The sequence below is a fragment of the Poecilia formosa genome, unplaced genomic scaffold (assembly GCF_000485575.1).
Source record: "Poecilia formosa unplaced genomic scaffold, Poecilia_formosa-5.1.2 Scaffold12, whole genome shotgun sequence".
NCBI lineage: Eukaryota > Metazoa > Chordata > Actinopteri > Cyprinodontiformes > Poeciliidae > Poecilia > Poecilia formosa.
The window spans coordinates 4274492-4287466 of NW_006799951.1; the positions used below are offsets into that span (position 1 = coordinate 4274492).

At 40.4% G+C, this 12975-nt stretch overlaps 1 protein-coding gene across 5 annotated transcripts in view; it reads left to right on the forward strand.

The window, feature by feature from the left end:
- ccser2a (coiled-coil serine-rich protein 2a) overlaps positions 1 to 12508 on the forward strand; it is a 60741-nt gene extending 48233 nt beyond the window's left edge. The window contains exons 10-13 of one of the 5 annotated variants that reach the window (XR_001661329.1): positions 2049 to 2133; positions 4862 to 5006; positions 5119 to 5190; positions 7910 to 7996. Coding sequence is in view for 4 of the 5 variants with exons in the window: in XM_007545449.2 (XP_007545511.1) it covers positions 7910 to 8512 (603 nt within the window). In the remaining variant the exon portion in view is untranslated. Of the gene's footprint in view, positions 1 to 2048; positions 2134 to 3989; positions 4030 to 4861; positions 5007 to 5118; positions 5191 to 7909 lie in introns of all 5 variants that reach the window. The other 4 variants (XM_016668024.1, XM_016668023.1, XM_007545450.2 and 1 more) reach the window with 4 other exon arrangements.
- The last annotated feature ends 467 nt before the right edge of the window (positions 12509 to 12975 follow it).

Consider the following 12975-nt stretch of genomic DNA (forward strand, 5'->3'; position numbering starts at 1 on the left):
TGTCATGTTTATGACAGTGTCATGTCAGTCTTATTCAACCCCCTTCAAATAAAGTGTTACCTTAGCTTCTGTCTCTTTAAGGCCCTGTTCTGAGTACACTGCAAACATTCTCAAACACAGAGGATGCATATGTACTTTGAAGTGAAGCCTGGCTGAGATCTTATGCTATCTCGAGTCAAAACTTCTTGAGAGAACATTCCTTCCCCCCCGTCCCCCCCATACATCATTGAATAAATGAATTTATTTCTCGCTGAATATTATCCCAACACCTCTCTCGGATCCAAACAGCAAAGTCAATCCCGACATAAAAAAATATGTAACTCTCTGATCTAAGCAGAAAAGCCTAAACTTTAGGGAACAGCAACCATGCGTGCCAGTAAAGCCCACAGTCAGGCTGGACTGATCTGTGTTGTTACAGAGAACCTTTCTAGTCGATACAGCCAGAGATGAACAGCCTCCATGACTGGACTGTCCCTTCTGCCGCTGCTGCTGCTATGCTTATTACCACACGCATAGCTTCAGCGCTATGCATCACATCATGCATTATGCAGAGTCAGGGCTGCACTCTGTCACATTGTTTCTAATGCACCTATTTCTGGTGGTGTGCCACACTTGCTGTAGCTCCATAGGTAAGATGCAAACACGTTACGCTGCGATAAGATGAATAGTGAGGAAACAAAATCACTGCATTACTAATAGGGACATGCAAGGTGATCAGGATGCAAGGTGTTATTGAGAGGGAGAAAAGCTATTATTGGTGCGGACTTAGCAGAGTGTTTACAGTTACAGAATGTCTTGAATAAATTAGGATAGAAACCATGAGAAACATAGATCCTCCTTTTCTTGTTCTTGCTTCTTGGACATACTGCCCTTATAGAATAATGCCGAGAAATTGTTTTATTAAATATACTCTTCCTACACTTGGATGTGTCCTGCATAGGTATTTCTTTTTTGTGTGTTGGCGATTTCCCTGCAAAGAACAACAAAACTTCAGATAACATAATCAAGTTATGCTAAGAAATAAAATTTTAAAGTGGCCTCACATGATGTATCGGTCTTTGCATGACAGAATGAAGGTTTGCATGTGACTTAGTTTTTGTGCAATGTGCTAATAGGACAGATCGTACTTGCTAATGATGCCTTGGTGCTTCACTATCGACCTTTTACACAACTATGCCACCAAATCGCATTGTGGGGCCATGGCAGATGTAGGAAGTGAAGTTTTCCCAAGTTGTTTATGCCAATATAGCCATGGCTTCTATGTGTCCATGTCAAAATAACTAATCTGTGGACATAGCACATCTAGGTGGGATTCATAGACAATAGTATTTCCAAATGTTGGAGATACTACTTAGAACCGACTCATAGCTTCTCCAAGTCTATTGATTTGATCAAATCAGCAACTTTTTTTTTTTCGTTTTCTGAATTCAGGCCACATTTATATGTCATAAACGGCACTTCATCTTACAACAGAGCAGACTTAAAATCATACAAAGTGTTGGCTACATGACGGCGGGACATTTTTCTCCATTATCAGCCGTGCAAACCTTCTCTAAATGGCAATATTTGCATCTCACTAATCTTTCTTTCTTTTGAAGTATATGAATGTTAATCTTTTTACCTTGTTAAAAGTGTTCGCTGCAAATCCGCATATACACCAAGGGCTGCCAGTCCTTATGAATGATTGCTGCTATCCATCTCAATCTTATTTCCTCATCAAACGGAAAAGGCTGCAATGACAAGTTTGCTTTGCAACCTTGTGTGTTTTTTCAGCCGACTGCGCAGCACCCTATGACAATTTTCACTGCGAAATCAACTAAATGAAAGCGATTTTAGGCTACCATCTGGTTTTTTTGACCAATTTTGCAGGAATTCATTCACACGTAGGCTGTGATCGTAAAAGCGGAGTGGGCTGCTTTCTGAAGTGCATGACGTCTTGTGCAAAGGGTCAATTACTTCTTTGAGCAGGACTTTCGGTGTGCGTGTGTGAGTGAGTGTGTGCTTGGGTATGCATTACTTTTTGTCCTTTGTGTCTTTGCTCTGCACAGGGTGTGCTGCCCAACCCCTTGCTGTCCCCTTGGCATGCACAGCAGCAGGGCTTGATCCATACCAGCATGCCCCAGCGCAGACACAGTGAGTTACTAACATTTTCTGCTTCTCTAACATTCTATAACAAAATGCATGTGTTCAAAAAAACTCAACCAGGTTTTCAGTCAATTGCGTATTTATTGTGTTTTTTAAGGGATGTGTTTCACAGCTACAGGCAAATTTTGCTCTAACCAGATTTTACCGGAGATTAGATTACATGAAAACTGGGGGAAAAAAAATAATGCACAAATAAAAGAATAAGCAAGTAATTAAACAAATGGAAAAGACACACAATGTATATAAAGGGAACACAAATTATTTGTTTTTATTGTTTTTATTTTGCTTTGTGAAAACTGTGATCTTCATTGTGGCCACTGTTGTTGCTGAGTGAAGAAGAGTCAAACTTGGCTCTTTTTGGTACAGATGAGGTGTTCAAAAATAAGATTGGAGGAAATAAGTGAGAATATTTTTCGAAAAGAGAACTCCAGACCTCTCGGGCTGCGAGAGAGCGAGAGAAAGCTAAACTTAGCAGACCAAAATTACTCACTTTTGTCCTTCTGAGCTTTTAAACTCTGTCATGGAACAAGCTAGATTTGAGGTAAGGGTATACACATTCTTGAGGGATTATTGACAGACTGATGTTTTTAGTGCTAAACAATGTATTTGATAAATATGCTAAACTCTGATTGTTCTCCTTTCTCTCTGTTCTCTGTTTTAAAACAACAGTACCTTCAGAAAAGCAACAAAATATATGGAATACTGTTTTTAAAGTCTAGATCTCAAACAACAACTGAACGCTTTACTGAGTAGAGATGAGTAGAATGATCCAAATTGGTGCACCTCTACTATTGATTTATTTTTCTTTTGTCTTTTTGTCGACTTTCAAGGCACGCACGTAGTTGTTAACTTAGTGATAATACATCAACTCCAGCTTACAGCAGGGATAGTTTCAATATATGATGACCATGAATAAAATACCAGCTCACCATTCAGGCAATGTATAGTCAGCCCTTGAAGAGTAAAACACACAACACACGCTTTGCTGCAAACACAAACCTGAAAGTAAACCAGTAGGACTTTATTAAAAATGACAAGACTGAAGAAATGTTGAGATTGTTGTCACAACCGTCTCAACTTATTGGGCATAACAACAAAGCTTTTGTGAGTGCAGTGGAGACGTGTTAGCGGGTAGACAAGGTAGGCAAAGAACAATAAGAATAGGTGAATAGCCCTCTGAAAATGCACATGTGAGTGAAAAACACAAAGGGAAGAATAAAGGAATCCACGCTGCTTTCTTGTTGTGTGTCTCCCCAGGACTCGGCCTTTTATTGATAAGGAATGTGGGGGAAAAAAATGTAGCCAAGGTACATTTATTTCAGCACAATTAAGTTATTTCAATGTTTATTTATTTCTTTTTTTACATACATAAATATATCACAGTTTTCAATGAAGGTGCTATTAACTGCCAGTCTAGTAGCAGTGAACAGTGATTTTTTTTTTTTTTTGAGAAAAAAAAAACAGAATATTTTGCCAGTGGAGGTTTTTTATTTTCAGATTAAAGAATTAGACATTGACGTTAATTAGGAAAATCCTAACCATACTTGACATTGCAAGGGTTTGTTTTTTTCACCTAACACATGACCTTGTTTTGAAGCTTTGTTTTACTTCTGGGAAAAACATATCCAGCACAGTAAAAAAGATAAATAAATAAAATAATAAAATAAATACGTACTTCTTTCTCTTTAACCTGCAGCTATTTTTATCCACGCTGCCTGTCTTCAAAGCCCCATCCTCCTCTCAAGTCTACACTGTCTGTCTCTCAAAAAATCTGAATGTGACTGAACCCTTCTCATTCGTTCTCCTCTGCCTTTGCCTCCTCATTGCATAACGCCTTTGGCTAGGAGTGGAGCATCTAGTGCACTACTTCACTGACACAGCGTGGTACAGTAACCCTTTCTTTAATGTGAAGATGCTGCTCCCTCAGACCAACACGCCGCTCTGAAGTTTTGGCGTCAGAGGGGCACGACAGAAGCATGTCCTTGTACAGCTGTTGGCATGATTTGGTTTTTCAGCTTTTACTTTGCATAAATTCTCCATTGATTTTGTAGATGACTATGAAGAGTGCTGCAGTGTCTTGCAAAACCTTTCTTATTCATATTTTTTTTGCCACAAACACAAACTTTCACTGGTTTTTCTGAGGTGGGGGTTTGTGATATGCCAACATAAAGTAGTGCATGAACATGGAAGAGAAATGATAAATGGTTAAAAAAAACAAACAACCTTTTTGCAAAAAAGGTAATAAGAAAAAAAAAACCTGCATTACACAATGTTTTGGAATAGGCTGAATCTAAATCTGATTATGAGACTTTTAACTTTTTTACAAAGAAGTACAGTAGATGTGGAAAGCTGCTAGAGACAAACCCCATAAGACCTGCAGCTGCATCTAGGACTCTGAAGTGTTGACGAGGAAGGCAGAAAACATGTGGCGCGTTTGAAAACCTTATTCCTTTTTTCCTTCCTCTTCAAAAAGTCATGCACTACTATTTTAATCAAACCCAGTGACATCCTCAAAAAACGTTCAAGTTTGTTTTTGTATTGAGATTAAAATATGAAAAGTTCAAGCATGAGTATGAAAATGTTTGTGGTACACAGATGATCAGCTTTGTGGGGTTTTAAAAAAACCCTCTTGTTTTCAACTTTGATTTGTCGTGTTTATTCCATCACATTAAGTCTTGTGCATGTTTTTCTTTCTTTTTTCTTTTTTTCTTTCCAGCTTTACCATTTAAGGTTCAAAAGTCGCTCACAGTTAGTAAAGATCCTGTGTTAATGGATGCAGATACGTTTCATACCCGGATTCCTCTGTGTAAAGCATGAAACAACTTCTCTGTTCTTTTAACTCCGATCCAGCCTTCAGCATGGTGCGTCACAATATTGACGGTTTCATCCAGGCTTTTGCTACAGTCATGTACTTCAGCAAACTCTCACAGTTTCTCAGTCCATATTTTCCCCTTCCTGCATGCTGTTTTCCAGTCACTCGCTTACTCCTGGTGGTGATTGAAGCTGCAGACGAGACAGATCGCAGTTGGCCACGACATCTTCCAGGTGCCGCAAATTGGCACTTGGGTGGATTTCTGTTAATGCGATAGCTATCATTAGAAGCTGAGATATTTACCTGCATGACAGTGAATCAGAAAGCTCCGAGTGATTGCTGCAAATTATTAGTATCTGAAGCAGACACCTGTAGATGCAAATAATTACTGGCTCCAAGCCTGTAGGCATGTCATGCCGCCATCACACACCGTCTCCCCACCAGCCAGGAGAAGGTATAAATACGCTGTGCCGTGTGGGCTAATGACATGCCTTACAATTAAAGGTGCCAGGTTACTGACGTGCTTCCATTAATAGACTTTTCAGACCGGATTTGTTATGAACTCCAGATGAAATGTAGAATAAAGTCGGCTTTTAAAGTTTCTCAGCGTGAATGCAGACGAGATCAAAACGTGAAATGGGATAAAAGTTGCGTTTCATCCACTTTGTTGATTATGCTCATGTCGCTTGTTAGCAAAGTGCATGGTGACATCTCCTGCTAATTGTGATTTGTCTTTTGAATTATTAGAGCCATCAAGGAGTTCTTCCCCTCTGACACTGAATATGGAAAAACAAACTAATAACACAGTGGATTGGCAAAGATAATATGCCCTTACGCAAGAAGCACCACAAACATTTATTCATAAGACAGTTTGAGTTGCAAGTCTTTGACAAGAAAACAACAGTTTCACTTGGCAGAATTGGTCCAAAAACAAGCTGCAGTGTGGCAGGGGACCAGGAGATGGAGCTGTGGTGCCTAATATTGCAAATGACCACTGGTGGGAAAATCCACAGCAAACCTGACCAGTGCAGCTATAGATATATATAATATGTGCGCATCCTTTGAGATTCTCTTACCTTCTACTCAGAGGAGCAAAGTTGTGCTAAGATGGGATTCAGGCTCATTAGTAGCTGTTCATGGTTTCAGGTGGGTTGAATATTGTAAGATCCTGCCAAGGCACAAAGATCCCAAAAGACCAGATGCTCAGATATCCAGAGGTAAAATCTGACGGCCACTGATAGTTCACAGATCTATGTGAAACTCAACGGCTCATGTTAGAAACAGCATGAAGTGTCTTTATTGATGTTCGGGGCTACTTAGAATATGAACACAAATGGACTTTTTTCTGGAATAAATCTGAAGCGGACGTGAAGAAAAGTTGAAGTTTGCTTGCTGTGCTATACAGCCCCTTGAATTTATTTGTGTTTTATCACAGTACAGCTGCACAGTTGGAAGTTTTTGTGGGGATTTAAAGTGATAAAATATCTGTCTGCATTATTTTATCTTTATAAAAGATAGATATGTAGGATCACAATATTTGTTGCAATAAATGTGTGTGATATTTAGAAAAAAAACAGCAGGGTTTAAGTATTTGGTCAGCTTTTGTAGTTTATTTGCTTGAATGCAGCAGATTCCAGTATTAAACAATAACATTGCAATTTTATGTTTTTCCTAAATGGAAATCTGAAAAGTGTGGCAAGAAGTTTCTGGGATAATCCCATCTCAACACTGTGTAGCTCTACCCTTCATTGGAGCTATTAGGCTACATTGCTATCAGCATTGCACAACTTTAGCCAGTTTTATTTGCAAAATATCTCAGTCAGGGGGAATTGAAAGTGTCTGTAAACTATGCTTTTCAATACTTGTTGTAGATTCTTAATTGGTTTTTTGTTTTAGGTTTTGACTTGGCCATCCTTACACATAAAATATGCTTTGATCTATAAAAATATCAATCTAATCTTGCAGCTATTGTTGTATGTTTATGTATTTTTTTTTCTCTAAATGAAGTCATTTTGAACAAAAGAGCAATAAAAGTTATGCTAATAATTTGCCACTCAACGTATACTATAAGTACCTTTAAATTTTATTCATCTTATTGGATTGTTGTCGTACTGGAAGGTGGAACCCCACCATAGTTTTATCAGTTATTTTAACATCCTGGAAGACGTTTCTTTCAGATGGGACAGCTTACCTGACTCAGCTGAAAAAGAGGGATCCCCACAGCATGATGCTGCCACCACCAGGTTTTAAAATGCAGACGGCATGTTTGATGTTCATAGTTATTTTCCACCGCATATTGCTTTTTGAATGTTTAAGGTGTTGGTATGTGATATGTTGAGGTTTGTTGCTGTAAAATTTCGTAAGTTCTGAACGATGTGGAAAAACCACTGTACTGTTTTGTAAAAACGATTCTTTTACGACTGGAATGTGAAGAGATCAGAAAGAAGAAATCACAGCAAAACCGGTCCTGGTTTAGACAATTAGCTTCAGTTTATAACTGTAAGCTTCTAGAAGGAAAAAAATGGTCATTATGATTTTGTTGTCTCTAAGATATCTCTGGTTTAATTGTCAGGTGGTTCAACAACCCCTCATGCAAAATGGCTCAGCAGAACCCAAAACTAAAGAGTCCAACATGAAAAACTTCTTCCCTGCTTGTTTTTAAACCGTCGTGTGTGTCGTTGCTTTTCCCCGTTTTGGGAGCGGTGAAGGGCCCGTCAAAGAAAACAGCCTTCATTTTGAAGAGTAAACAACCAAGTGGGGGAAAAAGGCAGAATGTTTGTATGCTTTCTGATTTGAAAATTCATTCACAGCAGCAAAATACTCGGCAGCGTGGTTACCATGGGGATCAAAAACGCACCACCTCTGAAACAATGACTATTTGCAGTTTTCTCTTTTTTTTATTTTTTATTTTTTTGGTTTATTTATTTATTCTTTTTCCTTTTTCTCCCGCAGCCTCGAACGCTACAGCCTTTCAACCCCTATCTCAACGAGCAGCCGCACCAGGAAAGACTAATAAAAACTCCCCCCACCGAGGGCCACAGTAAGCTCACGCGGAGCAGATCAGAGGAAGCGACTTGCAAAGATAATGACCGTCCTCTTGAAGCCACTAAAGTAGACGGGTCAGGGGCGGGTGGCTCTGACAAGCTGAGTCATCTGCCCAGGACCAACCTGCGCCGCCCCCGCTCCTGCGCTCCACGGGGAATAACTGGCACAGACGGTCCAGCGTCAGCACCTCCGTCCGCTTCACAGCTTGGGCAGAGAGCTCCCACTGTGCCGGCACAGAACTCTGACGCGCCGAGATCGGCTCGCCCTCGCACCCTGCAGCCTCCTCGCATCCACAAGCCGATGTCTTCACCTGCGTCGAATTCAGTCGGTGCTGGCGGCTCGGCCTCTCTGAAACCGGGCCGTTCTTCGGGGCCTCCGGCTCACCAGACAAAGCAGCTGCCGCCTCCGACGAGAGGCCTTCCCTGCTTCAACGCCGAACCCCGGGGGCAGGCTTCAAAGCTGTGTCAAACTTCACTTCTTCAGCCTCTCAGAACTTCAGAGCCTCGCTGAAATTCACAGGGAAAGTTGGGGAAGGTGTCATTCAAAGTCTTTGGGACAGCCAGGATCCCTTTGAGTCACTCCTGCCTCCCAAAGCCAAATAATTCCCCAAGGAAGCGAATGACATTGTCAGTGAAATTCAACCTCTTCTCCCCAGGCCATATTAGTTTTCCTTTTCCTTTGACTTATCTCGATAATTAGAGGTTGACTGTAGTTTTGTTCTGTGACTTGCTAATGGTGCAATTTTTACGTTGGCTGCCAAAACTAGATGGTAGGATGTGTCATTCAGAATGGATTTTACATTACAAGTCAATTTCATTAGCTTTGCACATGTCAATGAATACTGAAGGTGGAGGAAAACAAGTTTCACACTTTGCACTTGACATTTTTTGTTTTGTTTTGTTTTTCTTTGCAACACCCTCTGGCTAATGTCCCGTTTAAGATCCCAGGACTTGTTGACTTTAGACAGCCTTGCCCTTTGACACACAGGTGCATTTGGTTTTTAAACACAGAGTCGATGTGATTGTGACCTCTGCTGTGCCTTAGAAGGCCCAGGGGAAAAACGGGAGCGAAAACAAGAAGTGAGACTGAGTACGGAAAAAAATAAATAAATAAATAAAAGGAAGAGGAGGGCGAAAGAAAAAGTGAAAAGCACAGCAGCAGACTGAAAAGCTAATTTGTCAAAGCCCTCTGAAGCTTGTCACTTCCGGACAGAGAATATGTGCATGTGTAAACGTGTTTGTTGGTGTGTTCGTATGCTGACTGAAAGGGCTTTGAAGAGCAAAGGAAATCGGCTCCCCCACCATAGCTGTGTGTGCATCATTGTAGCTCAGTTCACTGCACTGTGCTTATATTTTCGGGTAAACATTACAAACTCTGCACATATTAGCTAAAGGGGTCGCCGACCCTCCGTTGAAATGCTTTATGATGTAAATATAGGGGCAGAGAAAAACAACACCCATCTGTTAGTGAAGCCGTGTCAATAACAGTGTGCCAGTCAAAGTAACAGAACACATCAGTGTAATTACGCTTAAAGGCATGAGAGTGTGCATAAGTAGAAAACACTAAGAAGAAAATAGTAAGTTTTATTGACTCAATGTTAGAGAAAGTATTTCTTTTTTTAACATCCAAACCCTGAAATCAGTTCTACAGGGCAAAAACCAGAACCAAATCTGTTGATGCTGCGATTTAAAGTAGACGTAATGAATAAAGTTCATAACATGTCCCAAGTAACCCCAAGTATTGGAAGTTTTGCAAGCAATTTGTTCCCATTATTCAAAGATTGAATCAAATTCGGTTTACTTTAATAGCATAGCGAGAGATTCAAAACGAATGTAATCTTCAGGGACTTTAGAAAACAAACAGATTTAGTTTATATACAGAAATATAAAAGTTTAAAAAAAGTGTCTTTAAAATGATCTAATTTAAGAAGAGAACACTTTGTGCTTTTGTAATTTTAGTTTCTTTCATGACCGGCTACGGAAACTGAGTCATTTTCTATATTTTAGTCATAGTCTTCTATGAAGCGCTGCAGTTATGTGCCTCCAATAAATACCTTTCAGGAAGAGGTCAGCTGAGGGATTTCATGTGATCCGACGTTATAATCTGACAGTTAAGTAGCAATGAATTAAGATCTAAATGAAAGTGAACGAGGAATAAACTACAAGTGAGATTTAAATGTAATTCGCAGAAATGCTTAAGTACAATGAGAAATACCACTCATACGATATGGTTTTAAGTAAACCAAACCACAGGGCATCATCGCAGAACTCATTATTTTTGGTATGCAGTTTGCACTTCTTCAGCTTTTACGGCCTTGTAAAGTGAACACTTATTGGCTTAATTGCAACTGCTAATGGAGAGAAAAACAACAGCAACAAACAAATAAATGTGCCTTGAGTCGTTTACCAAGGAAGGGTACTTTTGAATTTCAGCGATCTACTTGTAAAAGTACACTGAATGCAGATTGTTTGGTTAGCATTTAGTTTTGCTCTAAGCTGCATGAGTTTCTCATCTGAGCAGCAATCTGTGTACGGGTTGTTCTTCTGTTGGCTGGTCGTCTCCGTCCATGTTCAAACCCGGGAGGAACAAGACTTCCTTATGAAATGAAATTGGGCATAACTTATTTCCTTTTTTATTTGTCATTTTAAAAAATTGTTTTAATATATTTTGATAATGATTAATTTATATATTTTTTTCCTTCCACTATATGTTAACAAAATAGATGTATTTGTTATTATTAGAGCTGTACATTATTTTGAATTCCAATCATCTGTGCATTATGTGCACAATGGCAAAAGGCTGCTTGGATTTTGCTGGTTAATTAGTATATTATAATTAACCAGAAAACCTAGGCTTTAAGACCCAATATGCTGGAGCTAGCTTACAGTGTGGACATTGTTTTGAAAGAGCAGAGCAAAGACAATGCTGTTAAGTTCAGTTAGAGCTCAATATTCAACAATAAAATAACAATTACATGCTTTTCCAATATTTTGAGGTCCGTGTTGTATTTAAAATGCATTTCTTCTTTTTCTAAAAAAAACAAATTGACATTTTTCAGGCAAACATCTCGCCTTAATACTGCTTATTTGCTTTAGCTAGTGGGTGGGCAGTACCTGATGAAAACCCGCTGCTGGAGCTCTCTGGTCTGAGCAGACCTGTTGACAGCTGTTCAATGTTTCACATGCTGAAACAGAGTCAGTGGTACAAAAAAGCCCCCAGAATTATTCATTTGAAAAAAACAACAAAAAAAAACAAGCAATATTCTTATTCAGGTGACATATCAAACCATATTTCTGCCAACCCTAATCCTAAGCATCAACAGGGATTCATAAAAAAAGAAGTAAAGCTGCTGTCTTACTCTATCTGCACATCCGTTGGAGGATCCAAGCAGTTTTTTTTCTTTTCCCTCCTCTTTTCCTCTTCGCACATCTCTTCGGATAGATCAGAGGTATTAGCGGTGTGTTTTCAGGTAGCCAGCCTCTGGGGCTTCAGTGGTCTCTCTGCGGGTGTTTTTGGAGAGCTGTGTTTATCGTCCCTTCGCAGAGTCCTTTCCCCAGTCAAACGCTCATGAAGTGTCCCCGAATGGAGAGCAGCAGTGTGTTAAAAAGGCCTTCTGACAGCGACGCTGCTCTCTTCTCTGTCACGCCGCGTGACCGCTCGCTGTACGCCTCTAGCGGTGTCCGGTCTACTGCGTCCAATAATGCACCCCGCGCAGACGAAGTGCGACAGGCGCACACGCGCGCGCGCGCGCGCGCGCACACACGCCGGTCCAGCGTAGCGTGTGTGCGTTGTTAAGCGAGATGCTGAGACGCACGTGTACAGGAAGTGTTGCTGAACTCAAGGAGAGATGACAGTCGGAGAAAACGCACGCATCGTCCCTCACGGCTCCCACACGGTGCATGTGCATCCTTGGAACTTCTTCGCATTTTGTTGCGCTACAGCCACCGTCTTTAATGTTGTTAGCGGGAGTTCATGTGACAGACGCACTGAGTTTCGTAGGATCAACTAGCAGCTGTAATTACCGACGCTGCTTCCAAACGAGATTTCTTATGTCTTCTTTATGCAATTTTTTTTTTTTTTTTTTTGAAAAAGCCCAAATTTGTGGAAGGCAAAATTAATAATTTTGCTGTTACCAGGTCATACCACCTGAGCTGTGTATCTCTGCAGCTCCTCCAGAGTAACTACGGGCTTCTAGGGATCTTCTGCCTGTGATGAAATCTGAAAAAGTTCAAGCGGAGTGAATATTTTTGGCAAGACACAAATGAGTTAATTTAGTTCAAACTGATCCTGCTGCAGATGAAAACAAGTATTTCTTTAGATTACCCTGTAAGTGGGCAGAGACTTGTGTGTGTGAGCGAGAGTGAGAATTTATACAACAGACAAAGCATGTTTACCTGTTGGAAGGCTTGACATTGTGCCAAACCAGCCAAGCGGTGGACAGGGCTCTTTGAAGCCAAGAAAAACTTTTTTTTTACCCCAAATTAAATTGGAAACAGAGATGGAGAAAAGAAAACGCACAGCGTTAAACAACGAAAAGGGAAAGGATGAGATGCTGAAATGGATGATGTTGATAGGCTAAATGTTGTGGGCAGGTACACAAAATGCTCAGGATATTATCCACATTGGGGTCCAGAGAGTAGCCTGATCCTGTCAGCTGGGTCGCTCAGCGATGCCAAATAGGAGATCAGTGCAGCTTGTTATGTTTGCTCAAGTTTGTATATATGCATCTCCAGACACTTCTGGCTGCCAGCATTTGCATGTGTCCGTAACAGAAAGAGAGAGAGCAAGGGAGAGCGATGTGTTTTCCAAGGCCTACCCATGCCAAGTGAAATGGGTTTGTGTTGTTCTGTTTTCCCAATCTCCAAATCAATGACTGTGCTCAATTCAGCAATCAGGCCAATCAGCCACGCTAGCTGCGCTGTAGCAAAAACTTGAACAACCAAAAAGCTGCAGCACCAAATTTGATTAATTAG